We start from the raw sequence: 23,794 nt of genomic DNA, 5'->3' as shown, positions 1-23,794 counted from the left end.
TCAAAACATCAAGCAAACGAGATCCAGAGGAAGTAATTTATTAATTGCAAGGAGGATACGATCTCATCAACTTCATTTCTTTGTGAAATTAGCAAATTATATTATACTATGAATTAAGCAAGCTTTGACTGTGTGCATCTAAATTTATGCAGATCAGCCTGAGTGTGCAGTTGTATCACCTTTAATTACCTACAGTAATTGACTAAATTTAATAAAAGCTTCAATTATCTTAAAAAATAATTAAGCAAGCTATCTCGCTCTCTGCATTGTGCTACATAGCTAGGTGAAATCAATCATAAGTAAATTATATCAGCATTTTAGGCTCAAATCAACAATTAAAGTACGGTTACACTTTAATTACTCAATCAGAAAAGAACCGAGATCTGCCTAGCTTTGTCGTGGTATTGGTGAACTAATTATTAATATGAATTATATATCGTCATGTCATCTCCTGCCATCTCTGTTCACTTTAGCTAGCACGTGCGAACATATGCTCCTTGAATGCAGCCATATGCAGCATGCATGTACTTGCATTGGCGTGGGTCTCTATTCGATGACACGACTCATCAATCCAACTATATACTGTACAGTTGATGTAAGTATGATTGTACGTACGTATATATGGCACGGTTGCTGCACTGGTTGAAGCGTTTCACGTGGTCATATATATGGATGTATACATTATAATTCATGCATACTACAGTATAGTACCAGTAACAGTATGTGGCTAGATAAGCTATAAACGAAGCATGTATTATTGCACGATTAATTAAATATTTACTATTTTTTAAAAAAATGGATTGATATGATTTTTTAAAACAACTTTCGTATAGAATTTTTTTAAAAAAAACACACCGTTTAGCAGTTTAAAAAGCATACCCACGGAAAACGAGAGAGATGAGTTAGGAAAACTGGGATAAGAACTTAGCCGTAGCATTGCATGCCCGTCGCACCGCCCTCCATAATTAGGGTTAAGTTTGATTTACCTCTCTCAATTATCACAAAAGTACGATTTGCCCTCCTAAAACTTTAGTGCTAGATATTTTACATGCCCCAACTTCTCAAACCGTATGAATATCCCCTAAGCTAGTATTTTTAATTAGTTGTAGTGGGGCCCAGCTGTCAGCCACCATCTTCTTCATCGCACGCCTCCATACTAGTTCTAGAGACCGAGGGTAGGCAAAGAGGAGCACCTCGTAGGCCGCATTGACATCCGCGCGCCCAAGCAGCGAATAGCTTCACATGATGGTGGCAATGGCGGCCATTCCGTCCTGAAGCCACAAATCTTGCCTTGTTTCCTATGATCGGATCGATCTGTTCACTGCTGCGGAATCTAGAGGGGAAGGTGGGGCCGGGGGAGGCACAACATTGAGGAAGAAGGGGAGCGGGGTGCAGCGGCGACAAGGAGGAGGCCATAAGTAGCACGAAGAGCTTGAGCTCGATCACTCCATTGGCAAGGTCAAGCTCCATCTCCACAACAAAGTTGCCCAATCCACCTCGTCCTCGCCCATTTTATTTATCACCGTCGTCATCCCCAGGCCGACGTGGCCATTGCAGCCTTCATCGTGGCGAAGAGAGACGAGGTCCATGGACGGAGGGAAGCACAGTGCAGCAATGCACCTTGGTGAGGAAGGAGGGTATCGGGCCAACCACATCACTACAACAGCCATGGTGCTCGGAGACTGCCTCCTCTCTTTCCTCATAGCTCTGGTGACCTACCCTCGCTATTTTTTATATACAATTTGTATTGTTTTTACCTATATACAGACACATATATAATACCTCTATTTTTAAATATATAATGATATTGATTTTTGAATATAGTTTGATCATTTGTCTTGTTTAAAAATTAGTGCAAATATAACAAAAATATAAGTCATTCTTAAAGTATATAATATAAGTTAGTGATAAAACAAGTCAAAACAGAATAAATAAAATTTACATATATTTTTTTAATAAGACGAAGGGTAAACATATCTAAAACACGGAGGGTATATACAAACTTTATTGTGTATTAAATTACAGCACAATATATAGTGAACGTATGTATTATGTAAGATACCAAGATCATGATAATATACTCCCTCATTTCCAAAATAAATAGGATAGGATGTGACCTATCATGAAACGACGAATATGGACGAGAGTTTGTCCAGATCCGTTGTTTTAGAATATTATTGTCTACATCCTATCCTCCTAGGTTGAGTTACTTCGGGGCAATAGTAGAACGTTGTTGGTTCTTTTTTTCCTTCACCATCTCCAAATTTAAACTAAATTGTGAATTTTTTTCGATATTAAATCTTGTTCAGCTATTTTGTCTCAAATTTACCATAGAAGTGTGATAGTAATAAAATTCAACAATTTCTTTGGGTGAAACAATGGCCTGAACCCTAGCTAGACCCTGCATGCGTGAAGAAGTATACCTAGGTGGACGTACCATGTGTTATCCAGCAATATATGCCAATGGGTCTAGTGAGCTGGAAGCCGCCTATATTGTGCAAGACAAGTGGCACTTCTACACAAAATCACTTCTGTGCCGATTAGAAACCGGCCGTAGATACTGAATATTTTAACCGGCACTCAACAGGTGGCACCTCCTCAAAGGTGCCGGTTCCAACCAACACCTTTATGGTTCGAGGAATAAAAAAAACAGGCTCAATGCATCAGCTCGAATCAAGCCAATGCATCGAGCAGCAGAGAAACCCAACGTCCAAGCCTCAAATTGTTCTCAATCAGTCATAAATTGCTTTTCAACATCAAAATCACTAAGTGAATCACAAATTTTATCACAAAGGATCATCTACTACCCAAGCACTAGATACCCATTTCAGCATAAAAGGGATAACCAATATCGTTTTTACAACCAATATCAACAAGTAAGAAATCAACAAAGAAAGCCATAAAAATCCTCTTGCCACGCACGGGAAGGAGCCACGACGCTGCTGGTGGTCGCCTTCATCATCATGACACGTGGATCTAGTAGTCGGTGCCTCCGCCATAGTAGGGATGGCAGGATCCAACTCCGAGCTCACGGTGGCCAACGGGCCATAGCAAGGTGAAGACCAAGAGGGAGCAACAGAGGGTGTAGATCTGGCCATCCCCAAACTCGTGGAGGCGTTGGATATGGCAACGGAAAGGAGGAGGCCGCGCACCGTTGGTGGGAGGCCGGGGGAGAGGGAAAGGAGGCGATGGGCGGAGAGAAGGAGAGACACCATTGGCCGCCGAGTGCCATCGAGGGGGACGCCACCTGTGGAGCGCCACTGATCCCTGGCCGGCCGTGGCGCATGGGAGAGGGAGAAAGGATGATGCAGGGAGACCGATAGAGGAGAGAAGATAAGGGGTAGAGAAGGGGTAATAAAAAGGGGAAGAGAGAGAGCCAGTGGGTTTGGCTCGGTTTTTTAATAGGTGAAAACCGTCACCTATAATATAAGTATAGGTATTGGTTTTTATAGAAAAACCAGCACTAATACTACTGGTATTGGTTTTAGTTAGAACCGGCACTTATGTTTCACAAATGTGTCGGTTCTTGCCTTGGGCACCTCGCGGAGGTGCACCTTAGGCGGAAAAAGAACTATAGATGCCGGTCTTAGTTGTTCTGATATCTATTTTGCTGTTCTTTTTTGTTTTGCGTGTTTCTGTAGTGGGTGGCACTGCAACATTATTAATTTAACTTATATATCCGTAATAGGTTGATTTAGTAGTATCGGGACTAACCGAATTTAAGGTGTTTGATAACTTTTATTGAACTTCCTCTATGAAGCAAGAGGACGAAAGACTGAAAGAGGGAGGTGATTAATTAGTTTAGTTTTTTTTTATTTTTGTTACCATTTATTGGAATTGAATATTTAAACTTACATGTTTAATGTTTGTACAATGATATATATTACATATTAATCTATATTATCAATTCTTTTAAAAATATCATAACCGTTTAGTCGACATGATGTAGGACATAAGGTGGACTTTAGTCCAAAAATCAACCATATACATTATGAGAAATATCGCAAGTGACATTAAGCTTGAGGTTTGGGCGCCATCGGGAAAAAACAAACCGTTTGTATTTGACTCTCTTCCCTCAGACTCTCTCACCAGAAAAAAGCAGTAGTACTAGTTATGATATAGTAAGATTTTTTTTAAAATTGTGTGCAACCCAACTTAATATCTTTCTTTTTTTTTTGCCATATACATTGTAACAATTACCATATAGCTAATTTAGGCCCAGCTTATGATCCAATGAGACTTATACATTGAAGATGCCCTAAACAAGTAACAATGAACGTCCTCTGGGTGATTAAAATCTCTCTCCGTCTCATTCATCACTAATCTATCTAAACTAAAGCCGATGGCTTATTAAAAAAATACCTGGAAAACTATTTTTATATAAAACTTTGTTCTTAGCAATTTATTTACAATAATATAAAAAAACTCCAAAATCAAGTCAAAATAAGTTTTAAAATTTGAAATTTGGGAGTGGTACATTTGTTTTTAATGCAATGCGCATAATTGAGCTCGATCTGACACGAAGGCACGTGGCCAACTAAGGTGCCAAGGAAAGTGGAAGAAGTCATATAATTGCAACAAATATACTCCTAGCTCGCTCTCTATATAACAACGCAGCACCAGGCTTCGACCAGCTGAAACTAAACCTATCACAACTCAAGACACAATAGTTCAACTCGATCCATAGACGATCATCATCTTCTTCTTCTTCTCCTCCAGCATGGCTGCAACAGCAACAATGGCGATGCCTTTAGCTAATAGGCTTCGTTGCAAACCAAACACCAACTCTTCTTCACCATCAAGAACACTATTTGGTAGACGAGTCACCATGATCAGTAGCAGCCGCTGGTATGTTTTTGTTTTTTTTTTTACTAGACATACTTCCAATGTTATATATAAATAACGTTCATTAGTTCATTTTTAACTAACCAACGTCACATTAAAAATGATGAAGAAAGTATAACCCTTTAGAAAATATATTAAAACTCGATCTCTGCATCGAAGAACAAATGTGCACTCCCTTACTTGACATATTGTTTGCAAACTTACCAAAAATTTCATCGATTTGATCAAAGCATAAATTTATTTTCAGCTGGTTGAGAAAGAAATAAATTACCAGTTGCAACTTGCAAGTTGTCGTGCTCATGCATGCAGGATGTGCAGGGGTAGTGCTGTCAGTGGCAGCGCGATCATGTCGGCGGCGGCCGACGTCGCCGCCGCCGTGCGGCGGGAGGAAGACGAGGAGATGAGGAGCTACCTGTCGCCGGAGAAGCTAGAGGTGCTGACGCAGATGGAGCCGTGGGTGGAGGAGCACGTGCTGCCGCTGCTGAAGCCGGTGGAGGCGGCGTGGCAGCCGTCGGACCTGCTCCCGGACCCGGCGGTGCTCGGCGGCGAGGGGTTCCACGCGGCGTGCGCCGAGCTGCGGGAGCGCGCCGCCGGCGTGCCGGACCTGCTCCTGGTGTGCCTCGTGGCGAACATGGTGACGGAGGAGGCGCTGCCCACGTACCAGAGCTCGCTGAACCGCGTCCGCGCCGTCGGCGACCTCACCGGCGCCGACGCCACGGCGTGGGCGCGGTGGATCCGCGGGTGGTCCGCCGAGGAGAACCGCCACGGCGACGTGCTCAACCGGTACATGTACCTCTCCGGCCGCTTCGACATGGCCGAGGTGGAGCGCGCCGTGCACCGCCTCATCCGCTCCGGCATGGCCGTCGACCCGCCGTGCAGCCCGTACCACGCCTTCGTCTACACGGCGTTCCAGGAGCGCGCCACGGCGGTCGCCCACGGCAACACGGCGCGGCTGGTCGGCGCGCGAGGGCACGGCGACGCCGCCCTCGCCCGCGTCTGCGGCACCGTCGCCGCCGACGAGAAGCGGCACGAGGCCGCCTACACCCGCATCGTCTCCAGGCTCCTCGAGGCCGACCCGGACGCCGGCGTGCGCGCGGTGGCGCGCATGCTACGGCGAGGGGTCGCCATGCCGACCTCGCCCATCTCCGACGGCCGCCGCGACGACCTCTACGCCTGCGTCGTGTCCCTCGCCGAGCAGGCCGGGACGTACACGGTGTCGGACTACTGCTCCATCGTCGAGCACCTGGTGCGGGAGTGGCGCGTGGAGGAGCTCGCGGCGGGGCTCTCCGGCGAAGGGCGGCGCGCGCGGGACTACGTGTGCGAGCTGCCGCAGAAGATCCGGAGGATGAAGGAGAAGGCCCATGAGAGGGCGGTCAAGGCCCAGAAGAAGCCCATCAGCATCCCGATTAATTGGATATTTGATAGGCACGTCAGTGTCATGCTGCCCTAATTTAATTAAGTTGATTTAATTACCCACTGGAAGGGTAATTAATTATGCTATGCTCGTGTTCATATTTCATAAACGGGCCGTTACCAGAAGTAGAGGTCCGCTAGATTTGAGCAGTAATTCGTAGGGTTATCTTGCTCTGGTAATTGTATGCGTGGTAAGACTTGCTATTCCAGTTAATTGTTAATTTGTGTCTGTTTATGCATGGCTTAAAAATAGAATTGCAGAAATCAGCTGTACGTGGAAGGCTCTAATTTTACCGTGGGGAAAGAACCACATTTGACTGCATGACAGCGAGTTGTCCAAACATGCACGGCAGTTATCCATTAATATTACAGATGTAGACCCAGGCAAGACAAACATGCCAAGAATGCTTGTATTGCAAAACCGTACACTTTTTCTTCAATGATTTAAAGCCTCATCATACAATCCTTGGATAATTTTATAGCCTCATGGTACAAAATATCGAATCATAACTTGTTTATTGCTACAGAGCTAAGTGTAGAAGTTTAAAGTAAAATGCACCACTCTGTCGGAACGCTATCACCTTCAAACATTGACTCACTTCTTTCCACCTCCAGACACGTTAAATTTAAAGAAGATGATATCCCCGTCCTGTACCACGTAGGTCTTCCCTTCCTGCCTGTATTTTCCAGCAGCCTACAATTCGCAATAATGGGCGTTTTCATTAAGTATATATCGAAAAGAGGCACTTGAACAATATCAACTTTGTTAGGTGCCTTGCATACCTTCACAGCAGATTCACTACCCAGTTCTTTTAGATCGTCGAACTTCATTACCTAATCCCAGAAAAATGTATTTCACATAAGTTTCAAATGTGCATAAAGCTAAAAAGAACAATGCTACTGGACAGACAAGCCCAACCAAATATATAAAACAAAGAGAATAATTATTACAAATAAAAGAACTATATCAAACTAGAAAAGTCGCATCAGAAAACATCTAAATCAATGTGTCCATTGAGTACTGCGGAGTTGGGGATAACTGTACAAAATGAGGTAGTATAACTAGTGAATTAGACCAGCTACTTAACAGTGACATGAGATCAATTGTTTGCAATAATATCTAACCACATTAGCATGCATATACTAACTACTCATATGAAGCCTGAGTATATCGCATGAGTACCTCAGCGCATATGAAGCCTCTCTCAAAATCAGTGTGAATTGTACCAGCAGCTTGAGGTGCTTTAGTTTGACGTCTGATCTGCCAACACTTTACCTGAACAGAAAATCCATCTATGTCACTAATCCAGCAAAATGTATTTCAAACATATATTTAAACAAGAATGTATAAAACTAAAATTTTCACATCGCTTGCATTTGAACTATTAAGAACATAAAAAATAAGAACTAAAGAAAGTACTCCATCCACAAGAATTAGACCTATTTCATATTTTAGTTTTCCCAAATAAGTTGTTCCTATTTGTAGTGTGTATGCATCCAAGATTTAAATGGATAGGTAAATTAAATGTTTGATCAAAACCCGAGGAGCCATCTTAATACTCATTGGTTGCATGCGTGCATACACTCCTTATCTTTGTTACATGCAAGATGAGTTTAATTTCTCCTTGGTCATGGTGGTAAAAGTAATATGTATAACTTTTGTAGGAGGGAGTACTGCGTATTACTTAAAACAAAGTGCAGCAAATTGCACAACACAATTGTTAAAGGGCAATGCTACTGTCATATAGCAACATGGGAAGTAAAAGATGGATTATATTAAAATCAACAAGTAATAGTGTAAGATAAGCATAATATGACCAGAAAAAATATACCTCGTCAGGGCCAGCAGTGAAAAAGTATATAAGATGGATTGCTGCAAAACCAGTCTTGATAATTTTTGGGATCACACTGCAGCAAAAAATAGAGAATGCTTAAGGACAAGCAACTAATGACAGATCAGAAATTTTGAATCATATAAAAAAGAAGCTACAATATATGGTAAACAACATGCAACTAAAAAGACTCTTGCTGGTTTGATAGTTCTATTGGTGTTTATAGAATCATAGTCATATAATGTATCTTATAGAAAGTATGACCAAATGGAATTCACCTCAAAGACACGTAGTGACCCAACCAAAAAATAGGCATCACTATTGCGTCACTCAGGAAATAAAATCCAAGTAAAAGGACTCATATATGAGTGTGACAGTATTGCTTGATTTGCTTGATTCCAAATCAAGCAATTTACCTTTGGTTTTTTTGGAACTAAGCTAAACACATAAAGAACATTTAATGGTATATGAGTGTGACATGGCTTGCCTTGCAATCTGGTTTTCAGCACAATATTTAGCAGCTTCATCCGGGGGCATATCCGCTAGCAACCTTTCAAAAGCACAGCTAAAAGGAATAATAGTTTCACCACCATGTTCCTGAACCCTGAAAATAAAAAACAACAGTTTGCCTTATTTTCCATTACACCTTAATCCCTTCAAGAAATAGTTACTATATACTAGAGAACAATACCAGGCATGTATCTTAGGTAGGAACTTGTTCTTTTTCCTCTGGTAGTCCTTCTCACTCATGTTCACCTGCAAAAACAAAACAGTCATTAAACAATATATAGCTCTACTTTTATTAAAAAAAAATTACCATATGCAAGGAAAGGTAACATACTAGCATCTCCCTTTCAATTTCTGACAGGTCAACTAAAATATCCATGTTAGGTTAGGTGGGTATACAGCTAATTACACGATTAGTGACTATTTGGGTTATAGTTGATTGTGTGCTCTGAAAATGATATATAGGTAGAGTTCCCATACATAAAACAAGAAAGTATTATTCACTGCTTCAGAATATTGCTTGATGCCTCAAAATAAACATTACATAATAGGAGGAAGACTGAAACAGACAAACAGGGCACAACAGAAAGTCCACAGGATAAGTTTTGCACTATTCCAAGTTTATCTTGCTAATAGAAAACAATATGCGCTATTCATGGGCACTATTGTATAAATTCAAAAGCATGTATAGCCATGAATCAACGTACTGACATTATTACTGAGTCTCTAAATGCAGAAGCACGAAAATAACAAAACTGAAATCTCACAAAGAACAACTGAACACCTCATCATGAAAACTACTTTATAACATCTCAAATAAACTGGCATACAGATGACAAAAATACGTACCAAATAGACAACTGGCTTAGCTGTAAGTAGCTGGAAGGTATTCAAGATCTCAATGTCAGCACTTTTCCAATCTCCAAAGCGGACATCCTTTCCATCTTCAAGATGGGCTTTGACCTGTTAGGAAGAGAAGCCAAAAGTAAGCTTCCACTCACTCAAGAAAATAACAATTTGAAATTATGCAAGGCTGCTAACAGACAAATTTAGCAACACAGAGGTTGGCTGTAACAGGTGCCCCACCTTCTCACATAATTCATGCTCGAGTTTCAGCTGCTTATCATTGCTTCTCTTCATTGATTTCTCAAGGTCATCAATTTTGTTCTGCACAAACTCAATGTCCTGCAAAAGAAAGTGCGATAGGATTTAAAAGAAGGTTTAACCAAAGCATTTACTGACGTGCAAATCAAGCATCCCTATAAAAACCTTGAGTCTCAGCTCTTCACCAATAGTTTCCAAATCTCTAACAGGATCCACTGAATCATCAATATGAGTAACTTCTTTGTCTTCAAATGCTCCTGATAAACATAAGCAGCATTCATGAAGTGCATGACCTTGTGATTACTGGTTAAACAAAAAAGCAAAGAAAATTGATTCGAATCTGAGCACCAATGCTTTCACTAGAACAATCACAACGTTTACTTTGCTTCACACTGAAACAATAGCACAAGTCCATGACTACACACTCAATATGCAAGATCCAATCAAAATGATAAGTAACAGGAACATACTCAATACATGAAAAATTCCATCAACAGCGCGTATATGGGATAGGAAGGCATTGCCCAAACCCTCCCCAGCATGGGCTCCTCTAACAAGCCCGGCTATGTCATTGATTTCTAGATATGCAGACACCTGCAAAGAAATTCAGAAGACATGATATGTCTTGAAACATAAGAAAAGAAGTTGCACATTATAGTGTAGGAAAGAAACAAACCTCACTCTTTGGCTTGTAAAGTTGACAAAGCCAATCAAATCTCTCATCTGGAACATATACCCGTGCCTCATTTGGGTCGATGGTACAGAAAGGGAAGTTCTCAGCTGGGATAGACAGCTTTGTTACTATGTTAAAGAAAGTGGATTTGCCAACATTTGGTAACCCAACCTGCAGAGAAAATAAATACAAAGAAATTCATAAGTCTTTATAACTGATGAGAAAACTAGGATAAATCAAAAGGGTAAAAATGGGATTATTGGTAATTATATGCTTCGCTGTAAAGTTGGAAAAGCATCTCTGCACAGAATAACTAATGATCAAATCATTTGCTGATCCAAATATTGATGAAACAATGAACAAATCCAATAACAAATATTGCATTATGAACCCGTGATGGTATACAAGTTAAAAGCAAATGCTTATACATAATCATTCATCAGTAGCAGGTGTGTTGAGCAATATGACAATATCATACTATCACTATTAGCACCACCAAAGGCGATCAATTGGGAAGAACTAATGAATAGGAATGTACAGGTATCTACCATGGGCTATCATGCTTCCAGCAGGAAAAAAGTACACAAAGGTAACAGGAGATCGTCTAAACATTCATGCATAAAGATATGGCGTAGATCGTTCTTATATAGAATGCTTCGCCAAATTAAGAACACCGGGTTACCCACTAAAGTTAGATTCAAATCACATCCACATAAGCACAAAGCAGCGGAACATGAATCAAAAACCTAAGCACCAACCAAACCCCACACTGACCACCAAGGGGACAAAACCCTACTAAAATCACGGCCTCGAGCTGGGCGCACGCTCCGTTCTACTACCCCGAAAACCAAAGCACATATCTCCCCCAACCCCAAGCACTAAGCTCCGATGTATCCACCGTAGTAGCTGCTGCACACGCGAATCCTGCACAAACTACAATCAATCTACTATCCACATCGCATGACAGCAAAGCCGCGAGATCCACTGGCCCCCGGGCAGGCACCCGCGGTCGTCGCGTCGACGGCGAAGCAAAGGAGAGTAGAGATATAGCGGTGGGGAATTAAGGGGCGCGTACGATCCCGATCTTGAGGTGGGAGGAGAAGCGGCCGAGGATGGGGCGCTCGGCGGGGGCGGCGTCCTTCTTGGACGCCTTGGGCGGCATCGTCGCCGGCTACTCTGGGCTCGGGGCGGCGCGGCGGCGATGAATCTGGAAGAGGAGGGGGAGGCTAGGGTTTTTGGTGGGAAAAGGGGGTGAGGGAAGAAGAAGGGGACGATGCGTATAGGCCGCGGGGAGTTTATCAGGTTGAGTTGGACTCCCTCCGTGTTAAAAAAAATCTTATGTCCAGCTTTAATCATCTGTTTTATTTTTAAAAAAAAAATTATAGAACATAAATCACGCATAAAGTATTATTCATATTTATAATCTAATAATAATAAAATATTAATTATTAAAAAAATTCATATAAGACGGACGATCAAAATTGGACACGGAAACTTATAGATGCGTTTAGTTTAGGATGGAGGAAGTACTAGCCTAGAGCCGGTGTTTTGCAATGGAAAATAAATTTAGTTTGTACTCCCATGTTCCATATTATAAGGGCATGTTTAGATCACACCTTAAAATTTTACACCCCGTTGCATCGAACGTTTGAACATCTATATGAAATATTATATATAGGCTAAAAAAACTAATTGCATAGATTACGACTACTTTGCGAGACGAATCTTTTAAGCCTGATTGCTTCATGATTTGACAATGCGGTGCTACAGTAAACATGTGCTAATGACGGATTAATTAGGCTTAATAAATTTGTGTCGTGGTTTACTGACAGTTACTGTAATTAGTTTTTTTATTAGTGCCCGAACACCCCATGCGACACCATATATAATACCTGATATGACACGCCAAAACTTGATACCCCTAGATCTAAACACCCCCTAAGTCGTTTGATCTTTTTTAGTTAAATTTGGCTAAGTTTGGTCATGTTTGTTGAAAAAATTTAACAACATCTAAAATATGAAATTAGTTTCATTAAATCTAACATTAAATGATAATATATATTTTTTTGCTAAAAATATTATTATATTTTTTTTTCATAAATTTGGTTGAACTTACAAAAGTTTGAATAGGAAAAAAGTCAAACGACTTATAATACGAAACGGAGGGACTAGTTTATTAAATCAAATAATAAGCGCTTATTAAGCATAAGTAATACTATGATTTTCTGTGTTAGTATAAGTAGTACTATGAAAAATGATTTTTCTTATTGAACACAGTTAGGTGATTTTGAAATTTAGGGGAGCCAATAGTGCAATAGGGTATGACTTATTGAAAGGTGATATAATAGTATATAGGGGCAATTGCAAATTTACCACTACTTTGAATCGTTATTGCAAAACTGCCACTAGAAAATTGCAAAAATGCCATTAGAACTGTCATTCGAGTGGCATCCTTGCAATATTGAAAAAACCGGTGGCAAATTTGCAAATGCCCCTAGTATATATTGTGAGATCCGGCTGTTAGTGACAGAGGTGGTGTGGGAATGAATACAAAAATACTAACATTTTAAGTATTATAGATATTTTGGTGAAGAAGTCTAGGTTTCTCTGCTTTATTCCACTTTGATCACTATATAAAAAAGTAAAAATTCTAAATTGATAATCATATAATTATATAATTATGCTCCCTTCATTTAACGTGAACCGTTATTGCATCTAAACATGTAAATTGGGTCTGCATACGTACATACTTTAGTGGTAATTAAAGGCTCAATGTGGGAAGTTAAAGTCTGCATGTTTCTTGATTCTTCCCCTACCAAATACTCACATTAAATGAAATATATACTCCGTAATAGTTAAGTCTTTCTTGGTCTTGAGAGCAAGGCTAATAATACAATCCACCTATTAGCTATAAGTTTCTTTGTAACCTTCTCTCAGCCTACCCATATAATAATTAGCTCTTTACAATTAATACATGGTCTACTTATATCTCTCACAAGGTTTCTTGGTTCTTGTGTCCAAGCCGGATGTAAGTTTACAGCCTGCTTCTCATCTCTCTCCTCTCTTTCCTCCTCCACCTCAGCATTTAGCCGGCTTATAGCCTGCTATTATATTTGCTCTGATGAAAACTTATATGATGATCACTATGGAATGGAAAGAGAAATACTATATTATGATTGTCCTCAAAATTATTTTGGAATAAATAAACCATTTTATCACTAAAATTGGGTGAAAGTTACATATTTGCATGCATACATATGTGTACTCGTACCACACGGATATAAGGGATTTTGGTCAAATATAACATATTATAATACTACGAACTAATTTGGATAGGAAACATGTCCAGGATTGTAATATTAATCCTCTATATTTTGGGACGGAGGGAGTACCTCCTAACATGTCCTCGAAGTCAAAGGGAGGCGGCTAGCAGTAGTTTCCATGCATTTTATTTCATTGTAATTTTTGGCTTTATAATGTTATTTGTAGGGCCAGCAGAGAATCATAATTGGGCATCAAAGATTAATCATTCACTACAGTCCTCTATGTTGTAATCCCCAAATTATTTTCGAACAAGTCCTTTTTACTATCAAGGATAGGGTAAAATTGTTTTGTTTTATGATTCATTTCCCTTAGTAATTGTACCCCCTCCGTTTCAAAATGTTTAACACCGTTAACTTTTTAGCATGTTTGACCGTTCGTCTTATTAAAAAAATTTGTGAAATATGTAAAACTATATGTGTACATGAAAATATATTTAATAATGAATCAAATGATATGAAAAGAATAAATAATTACTTAAATTTTTTTGAATAAGATGAATGGTCAAACACGTACTAAAAAGTCAACGGTGTCAAATATTTTGAAACGGATGGAGTAATATATAAAGTCCTTCTAGGCTAGCTAAATACAGCAAGCACTACTCATAGCAAATAGGAATGCACCTTCCTAGATTATAACTTCTTAGACTATGTGTCCATGTTTTAGACCAACAAACTAACCATTTCTTCGGAATTCATTGAGAAATTATCCAGGAGGATTGAGAACTAGGAGTTCTACAATGAATCTAGGTATTAGTTCCAATCGGAAAGGGAGGCATCGAGAATTAGGACAGATGAAAACATTGAGGAATTTGGATTTCCTCAAACTTTATGGTTAGAGGATGAATACATGCCAGTTCTTCAACTTTCCTTGCAGCAGCCTTGATATGATCATTCCCGAATCCCGAAGCTTTCTCATCGAGCTCAGAACTATCATCTAGGAATGAGTGGTCTTTGATGATCTACTTGTTAGATTCATTCGGTTAATCTAAACTATCTATTTCGCTTTCTCTCCGCATATCAATTATTCTCGGGCTGGCTGATTCCTGACCAGCCTATTGGTTCACGTATCACCTTAATCTTTGAAGATAAAACTGAAATATCTACGAGAAAAAAAATGCAGAGAAGAAAAAAAAACTATTTGAAAAAAAAAAACAGTCCGAAATAAAGCCGAGGCTTCTCGAAAAGCTCCTGCGGTCCTGCCCCATGGGTAATGGTGCGAGAAGCCTCGGTTATATGGCATCGCTCACCCATGATAAATAGAAGGCAGCATCATAGAATCATATATAAAAATATAACTCATAAGTTATTTCTTTTAGCGATAAGAGTTAACTATGACACTGCTAGATTTTTATAACCAGAACATTGGAGGTTTTCGGCTCATGCTTGACACTTAACATATGTCTAAAATAATTAAACTAATTTCTAAAGAACCCACAGCATATGTCTAAAATAACAGCATTTAACATGATTCACTGTATAAAATTTTGTTATTGGCGCGTTCATTTTCTAGTATTGTTTTCATGCTAATCGGTTATGTTCATTACCCATTATCTAGAAACAAGCTAAGGCCATGTTCTTTTCAGCTACTTTATTATGTTGTTGTTGTGGATTATCTGCTCTACAACTCTAAAAATATGTTTTTCCAAAAAAAATTGGTGAGTTCTACCGCATTGCTTAGTTCCTTTGTTCCAAATTATTTTTTAAGTTTATTTATGAAAATATCTTACTACATATGTCCCAAAATATAATCATTTCAACCAGATTCATAGCTTGGGATGTATCGTAGGGAGTAATTTATATCAATAATCATGTAAATAATTTACTAGAATATTCCGACTAATTATTTGTTCCAAATTGGGCCAGAGAACAGCCTTTTCTAACACATAAGTAAATCACAAGTAGGAGGATACATATGTTACTACTCCTAGCTTATGTGTATCCAATGTACATGGGTAGGATATGGTAGGTACTCCCTCCATCCAAAATATAACTATTTCTAGCTACGAATCTAGACAATTGTGTGTTCAGATTCATAGCTAAAAGTTGTTATATTTTGGAACGGAGGTAGTAATAAATCTTGTTAAAATTTTCAATAGGTGCCAAATTGAAGTCTTTTTTAGATTATGGAAATCATCATAGTCTTTTCTTCAAAGAAGTTAAAGCCGATTACTACAAAGTGTGCAGGCCGAACAACCATGAATTACAAATCATAGCTTCATGGATAGCAAGAAAACTAATTGAACACTAGCTTAAAGACAGCAATAACACCATCAATACATGATTGGTGAAAATCGGCATAACCATTGTTCTTGAGCTGTGGCCTATGAGTTGTACATAGTCGCTCTCCTCAAACCTGGCAAACAAATCTTCTATGTGAGCGGCCGACCATTGTGCCGATCAGATCTTGCACACATTACCATCGGCAACTAACGTAAAATTTAAGTAGAATATATCATCGAATAGTGATTGAAGCATCTCACCCATTTCATATAACCACAGCGGACATCGAAGGCGATGCGGTGGGGGCATCCTTGGTGCAGTTGACACCAGGCCCAACATCCCCATCATCGATGACAATGAAGACCTTGAAACGATGCCATACACGAAATGACAAGGGTTGGGCACGTACAGGAGGAAGGGAGGAATAAGAATTCATGTATTTAAGCTCTATGGTGACATCTTAGCAGGAATTTTTCACTCTTTCCGGGAGGCGAAAAAGGAACACCTAACATGCATGATTCTCTTCTCAACCTAAGAACTTTAGTTAAAAGATTAGTATCTTCAAACAATTATAGATGGCATATGCAAAATTGATGGAAGATGGTTAACCAAATCGGTTGTTCATTATTGACTTGATGGCATATTTGCATATACAATTATGTTGTATGCAAAATCCTTCATGCTTCACTGCCTGTTAGGTAGCCACTACCAAATAAAGGTTACACTTATTGATTGCCAGGATTGCAGCAAAAAGGAAAAATTGAAAATTTTATGACAAGTTTCTATTTACAGTCTATGGATTTTACCACCAACAATCACTAGCATCTACTCCCTCCGTTTTAAGTTACAAGACGTTGTGACTTTGGTCAAAAGTCAAATTGCTTTAACATTGACCATTGTAGAGAAAAATAGTAACATTTTCAACCTAAGACAAATTTATTATGAAAATATATTTAATTATAGATTTGATGAAACTAATTTAGTATTATAAATATTACTATATTTGTCTATAAATTTAGTCAAACTTAAAACAATTTGATTTTAATTAAAGTTAAAACATCTTATAACCTGAAACGGAGGGAGTATTAGTTTGTCCGCAAAAATTTCTCTCAGCACTTTTATGTATATAATTTACATATATGTTAGAAATATCATGAAACTGGTTTTATGGCTATAAAAAGTGTTATTGTAGTGTATTGACTTACAAGTGACTTGACTCTATAGCTCCAAAGCCTTTCAGATGGTGGGTGTCCTACTAGTACTTAATTACCTTACTTAGTTACTTTACATGCCATACATTGCAAGTATGCATCACCTGCAATGTCTGCAACCATGATAAAAAGGAGACAGGGTCATAGCATCTATCTTGTAAGGCCGGACAATGGAAGCGAACGAAAGACATGATAGAGAATGGCAAGTTTTTATTTATACCCTCATCAAGACAGTAAAAGATCAGTAGGAATGACAGGCAATGGGAATTCAAGTTCAAGATAGATAGCACAAAATAGAGCAAGGTTTCCCTCATCGTTCTCCTGCAGAGAACATGAAATAGCACCCAAGACAACACTACGGTTCAATCGCATTACACCAGATGCTTTCCGATGAAGCTGAAGAGCTAGCTTTGTGCTTGTAGGGTCGAACAATAACAAATAAGCCAACGCAACCAGAGGGTAGGGGGAGGGTGAATGGTTGTAGTATCCAAAAACCAAAACTTTTAGCGGAATTAAAAGTTACCCTCAAATCGATGATCTACGGTCTAACCGAAGATGATCGGCCGGTCCGACCGCCTGGAAGTCGTCGGTCTAACCGGAGTAGATCATCCGGTCTAACTGCCCCGAAGAAGCTGTAGTCACCTGAAGCCGTCGCCGGTCTGACCGCCATTGTCCCGCCAGTCTGACCGCTGCGTTGCTGCCGATCTGATCGTTGGTGTCTCACCGGTTAGACCGCCGAACCCGAACAAACATGATCGAAAAACTCTCAAAGTAGATGACAACTTTTTATTTCTTTTTGTGTTTACAAAGTGCAACAACAGCACTCCTCATGAAAATCTCGACTAAACTCGAAACTCTTACTATTCTCTCAACTCAATGCTCTCTTAAACGATACCGGGAGGCCTCACCCTCCCTCTCTATCTATACATGAGGTATGCAGCCTAAAGCCACGAACCAAACTCATACAAGAAGTCCTAATACACCTAGTAAACCTTCCCGTATAAGAAACCAACTTTACAAACTCCAATTGTACTAAATTTGGACTCCCTCCAAATTCGACTCCGCATCCCATACACACACAATATCTCCATCGTATGCCATATGGAATCTTCACCAACCACGTGCATTGATCTTTAGCCTAAGTATCCCGCATGATATCTGACCGTCCGAACGCCACCTTATCTCCAAGTTGACTCTCGATCCATCATCAGCAATACTCTCCCGAGGCATCAAGACACCTACACATGAATCAAACAAAGAAACCATATTCCGAGATCAAGCTATCTCCAATTTGACTCATTGTTAGCAAACAACAGTATTACATACGCATAGTATATCCATCTAGAAGTGTCGGCCGAAACAACCCGAAACCAACACAATGTCGTCTGGTCAGACCGCGGGCTGGCCAGTCTGACCGCACGATACACACCGGTCTAACCGGCAACACCTGCCCAGTCTAACCGGACCCGACAAAACAGCAGTTCCTGTTCATCACCTACAAATCCAATCATCTCTAAAAACACTTCGCCAATAATCTCCAAATATCAAAACCAATAATCTCATATGCCAATTGTTCATCACAGAATAAGAATCAAACGCACTTTGATTTTACAGTAATGTATCCTTGTTCTTCTCGATATGGTGGGAAAGCTTCAGATGCAATCTCAGCCAAAGCCATTTATGGCTATGATCGCATGGCACTCCTTTGCTTTTTTTTTCTTTTTTGACATAAAGCGCATGACACACCATACCCACTATAAAATAGTTGGTGACAAAGATTTTTTTTATTATAGGACTACGTAAATGCATCTTTTTATTGAGAAAGAAAACTTCATAGAAACAGGGATCCAGTTATCCAGACAAGACCAAAACTAGAAACAAAAAAAAAAGGAGGCTGCGACCAAAGGAGGACAGAAAGAAAATCGAAGAAGAGTATCAACACTTGGTCGATAAAACGGGAAAGGAAAAGGAAAGATGAATCCTCTATATCAACTGCAAGATCAATCATTCTGTAGCACTAACTGAAAGCTGCTTGTAATTATATGCAGTCTAGCGGCAATATCATAATATTCCGAAAGGTATTCACGGTTTCATCGTACCCAAAGGAGCATGAGAGACGTTCTGAGCCACCAGAGCCAACAGGGAAAGGGAGGCATCAGGGAAGGATATGGATGATGCATAACAATCTGGATTTTCTCAAATGTTTTGGTCAGAGGATGAAGATCAACTAGTTCTTGAAGCTTCATGGCCAACGGTTTCATGCTAGCTAGAGCATTGCACAGAACCATCAAGCATAGAACCATCAATCTTTGAGGAGAACATTGTGGACAAAATCGCTAAAAAAAAACTTAGCCGCATTCCACAAAGACAAACTGCCCATTTAGAAAGGGGTGGTTTTTTTAGTTAGATTCATTCAGTTGTTCAGGATCATTTGATTCAGCTGAGATCTACATCCATTGTTTTCCGACTGATTGTCTTCTGTTAGCGAGTAACTAAATAATAGGACTATGCAAAGTTGATGCAATAGAGCTTGAAATAATTAATTAACCAGGAATGCTCACCATTTACTTGATCACATATTTGCATGTATAATTATGCTACTTATTCGCTGTTAGGCACCTGCTCCTAAGGCCTTGTTTAGTTCCCAAAAACTTTTTCCCAAAAACATCATATCGAATCTTTAGACACATATATGGAGCATTAAATATATATAAAAAGAAAAACTAATTACACAGTTTGCATGTAAATCGCGAGACGAATCTTTTGAGCCTAATTAGGCCATGATTAGCCATAAGTGCTAAAGTAACCCACATGTGCTAATGATGGCTTAATTAGGCTCAAAAGATTCGTCTCGCGGTTTCCAAGTGAGTTATGAAATTAGTTTTTTCATTCGTGCCCGAAAACCCCTTCCGACATCTGGTCAAACGTCCGATGTAACACCTAAAAATTTTTATTTCACCAACTAAACAGGCCCTAACAAAAAATGATATGTTGCAACTATCCCCATCGCGGTGATTAGGACTGGAACAATGAAGTGAAGAAAGAAAGGATGAAAAATAAATGGAAGTTTGTATGACAATTTTCTGTCTAAGAGTGTCTATGGATTTTACCCCCAACCTCACTAGCTTCTCTTACTTTGTCCGTAGAAATTTCTTTCAGCACCTACATGCTACTTGGATGTGTTGAAACATCACAAGGCTGGTTATTTATGGCTATAAAAACAGTGTTGTTGTATAGTCAATACTGAATTACTTCCTCCGTTTCACAATGTAAGTCATTTATTTCCTACATTTATATTGATGTTAATGAATCTAGACAAATATTTATCCAGATTCATTAACATCAATATAAATGTGAGAAATGCTAGAATGACTTGACTCTAACTCCATAGCTTCCAGATGGTTGCGGTATGCTACTTTTACATACAATTGCACGTGTTGAGCGCTCACCCATGATAAATAGATCGGCAGGATCATGGCATCATACTTGTAAGCCAAGAAGATGGAAGCAAATGAAAGACAATGGAAGCAAGGGTGCTCTCACTAGACAGTAAAAAGGTCGATCAGTAGGAATGACGGGCAATGGGAATTCATGTTCAGTTTAGACCGGCCAAAATATAGCAGGCTTTCTTTCATCATTCAGCTAGCAATAGCACGATATGACAGATTCAGACCCTGTTTAGATGGGACTAAAACTTTTAAGTCCCTATCACATCGGATGTTTGAAAATTAATTATAAATATTAAACGTAGACTATTAATAAAACCCATCTATAATCTTGGACTAATTCACGAGACGAATCTATTGAGTCTAATTAATCCATGATTAGCCTATGTGATGCTACAGTAAACATTCTCTAATTATAGATTAATTAGGCTTAAAAAAATTATCACGCGAATTAGCTTTCATTTATGTAATTAGTTTTGTAAGTAGTCTATATTTAATACTCTAAATTAGTGTCTAAATACAGGGACTAAAGTTAAGTCCCTGCATCCAAACACCACCTCATTTGGTTCCTCTCCTGAGCTAGGCTAGTTGCTAAGGTGCTAAGCTAGCCCAACTAGCCCAGCCCACAGGGGCATTGCCATGCTTTCTTTAGCACGCTAGCTGTTTGGCTAATTTACTTTGGCGAGGCAATATTTTAGTTTGGCACACAATCCTGTTTTTTCATGAACTCATGTCCACCCAGTTCATGGCTTCACGCGCGCAGCGATCTTTCCATTGAAGGCGAGCCAATTCATCTCTCCTCCCTGGACGACGATTTTCTAGCTCACCAGGCTAGTTTATTTTGACGATACCAAACACCTAACGTAGCCCAGCAAGGTAGAAATGTTATTTTTTTTACCGGAGATCCAAATAATTGCATCGGTGCGGATGTTTTTCCTAGAGTGGTAGTCCTTCAACTTACTAGCTTTGTGATGGATCTTTATTCACTTCTGGTGGGCGGAGGAATGAATGGGTGGCAAGGCGGCAGCGTTGGAGCCGCATGGTCGACAACGGGGCAAAGCAAAGTGAGAGGATAGGATGCAATGGCCGATGCTGGCGGATCTGATGGCGAGGAGCTACCGGAGAGGGGGGCAAGACCGTGGGGGCAGGAGCACCTCACCGCTGCTAGCTTGAGGAGAAGGAGAGGTGGGGAGGGGGAAGGGGGATGTCTAGTGGACCTCCCTGATGTGGCTGGGGGGCAGCGCGGGGGACATGCATTGGACTAGACAAGGAAAGGGAACGGAGGAAGATGGGGTGGCGCACGAATCTCAAAGTGATTCAACGGTCCAGTATTTGTATGATTTTGGGGGTCTTATCTTATAGATGGGTAATAGACCGTCCCTTGTAATTAGGTAAAAATCCGTCAATCAGCTCTATTTGACAAAGATTTTGAAGATCACAGTTGGTCATCAAAGATTCATAATTTGTCTATAACCCTTTCTACCGTAAAATTATCATGGAAATGTCCTTTTAGGTAAATTCTCTTCTTCGTCTTTGCATGTTGATGAGGATCATGATTAGTCATGGGAGATTATCATTATATCTTATCCAATGTTCTCCATATAGATATATTATTCTAGGAATAAGTTCATCCGAGGTCCCTGAACTTGTCAACGAATCCAATTTTCATCCTTTAACCCCAAAACCAGATATAATGGGTCTCTCAACTATTAAAACCGGTGCACATAAGGTCCCTCGGCGGTTTAGATGGCGGTTTTAACTGACGTGGCGCCTACGTGGCTATTTTTACTCGGTCTTCATCGGATGTGGCACTGACGTGGCGCTTACGTGGCAATTCATCCAAGAAAAATAATAAAACCCGTGGGACCCACATGTCAGTTACACAAAATAATAATTAGAAAATGGTGGGCCCACGTGGGCCCCACATGTCATCCTCTCCCTACCCTTCTTCATCCCTTCTCCTCTCTCTCCAGGCGCCACGGGACGGGGAAGTTCGGCGGCCGGCGACGGCGGCTGGCGACGCGGCGGTGACGGCGGCAGCGGCGGACGGATCTGCTCATTCAAGAAATGCATGCAATCACCAAAACCAATACATCAAAAGACGCTTTTTTCACATTGTTCTAATTTGTAATCCAACATAAGAGAACAGGTCGATAAATCACCATGGTGCTGAGGCCGTGGTGCGGGGACGAGGACATGCACCGGCGGAGGCCGCTTGTCCCCAGATCAAATCATGGGGGACATCCAATCCATCAATCAATCAATCGTTACCTGCGGTTAGATGCGAGGGAAGGCTGGCCGGAGGAGCCCCCGCCGCCCCGAAATCCAATCCGAAAGCAAAAAACCAAAAACAACACCACAGAACCCTAATCCCGCGGCGTCTCCCCGCGCCCTCGCCCGAGGGGATGGACGAGCGACCCCTTCACCCAGCGCTCCCGCCGCCGCCTCCTTGCTGCCGCAGTCGTTGTCGTCGTCGTCCAGGTCGTCGCCGCCCTTGAGGAACCCGGCCGGCCGCCCCTTCTCTTGCGCCCTCCCCTTCTCTTGCGCCGCCGCCGCCGCCGCCGCTGTGCCGCCGGCCGCCAAACCTTCCCGTCCCATGGCGCCTGGAGAGAGAGGAGAGGGGAGAGAGATGAAGAGAGAGAGGGGAGGAAGAAGGGTAGGGTGAGGATGACATGGGGCCCACGTGGGCCTCACCATTTTTTAATTATTTTTTTGTAACTGACACGTGGGTCCCACGGATTTATTATTTTTCTAGATCGAATTGCCACGTAAGCGCCACGTCTGATAAAGACTGAGTCAAAATAGCCACGTAGGCGCCACGTCAGCCAAAACCGCCATATAAACCGCTAAGGGACCTTATCTACACTGGTTTTGATAGTTGAGGGACCTATTGTATCTGGTTTTGGGGTTCAAGGATGAAAATCGGATTCGTTGACAAGTTCAGGGACCTCGGATGAACTTATTCCATTATTCTAAGATGTGTTTACCTCCTTGGGGTGGATGGGGCTTTGGGCCTAGACTATGGGCTGGTTTAGGGAAGCTTCTAGCTGCTCCAGCTTCTCCCAAAATCAGAAGCCATTTTTTTTCCTCTCCTCTCTAGTGTAGAGGAGAGATGTACAACCTTTTTTATATTTTTATTTTTTTTTTGATATTTTTTCATACTTAGGAGCCCATAAGGACCAACCATAGAAAAGTTAAACTCAAATGGATGAAATATGTG

The 23,794-nt window shown here is 40.6% G+C and overlaps 2 protein-coding genes and 1 long non-coding RNA gene across 4 annotated transcripts; 1 reads left to right on the top strand and 2 right to left on the bottom strand.

Moving 5' to 3' along the window:
* Positions 1-4,611: 4,611 nt before the first annotated feature.
* Positions 4,612-6,517, top strand: LOC4344895 (acyl-[acyl-carrier-protein] desaturase 6, chloroplastic-like). Of its 2 annotated transcripts, none has more exons than XM_026027614.2 (2): positions 4,612-4,848; positions 5,155-6,491. In XM_026027614.2, the coding sequence occupies exons 1-2, from the start codon at positions 4,721-4,723 to the stop codon at positions 6,293-6,295; spliced, it is 1,269 nt and encodes a 422-aa protein (XP_025883399.1). In that variant the 5' UTR covers positions 4,612-4,720; the 3' UTR covers positions 6,296-6,491. The 2 variants fall into 2 exon arrangements, with proteins under 2 accessions (XP_025883399.1, NP_001409426.1); NM_001422497.1 differs by having other exon boundaries at positions 4,639-4,848; positions 5,164-6,517.
* Positions 6,518-6,590: 73 nt separating this feature from the next.
* LOC4344894 (obg-like ATPase 1) lies at positions 6,591-11,640 on the bottom strand. The gene is made up of 12 exons (NM_001403524.1): positions 11,450-11,640; positions 10,378-10,545; positions 10,172-10,295; positions 9,867-9,958; positions 9,684-9,782; positions 9,447-9,560; positions 8,782-8,846; positions 8,578-8,694; positions 8,091-8,166; positions 7,442-7,534; positions 7,042-7,092; positions 6,591-6,952 (listed from the first exon to the last, which is right to left on the bottom strand). The coding sequence occupies exons 1-12, from the start codon at positions 11,534-11,536 to the stop codon at positions 6,854-6,856; spliced, it is 1,185 nt and encodes a 394-aa protein (NP_001390453.1). The 5' UTR covers positions 11,537-11,640; the 3' UTR covers positions 6,591-6,853.
* A 10,757-nt stretch (positions 11,641-22,397) lies between these two features.
* On the bottom strand, positions 22,398-23,196 carry LOC112936163 (uncharacterized). The gene is made up of 2 exons (XR_003238285.2): positions 22,737-23,196; positions 22,398-22,626 (listed from the first exon to the last, which is right to left on the bottom strand). It is a non-coding gene; the product is annotated as an uncharacterized lncRNA (long non-coding RNA).
* Positions 23,197-23,794: the final 598 nt, after the last annotated feature.

The sequence above is a fragment of the Oryza sativa genome, chromosome 8 (genome assembly GCF_034140825.1).
Source record: "Oryza sativa Japonica Group chromosome 8, ASM3414082v1".
Taxonomy (NCBI): domain Eukaryota; kingdom Viridiplantae; phylum Streptophyta; class Magnoliopsida; order Poales; family Poaceae; genus Oryza; species Oryza sativa.
This window is presented reverse-complemented; position numbering and strand designations above follow the sequence as displayed.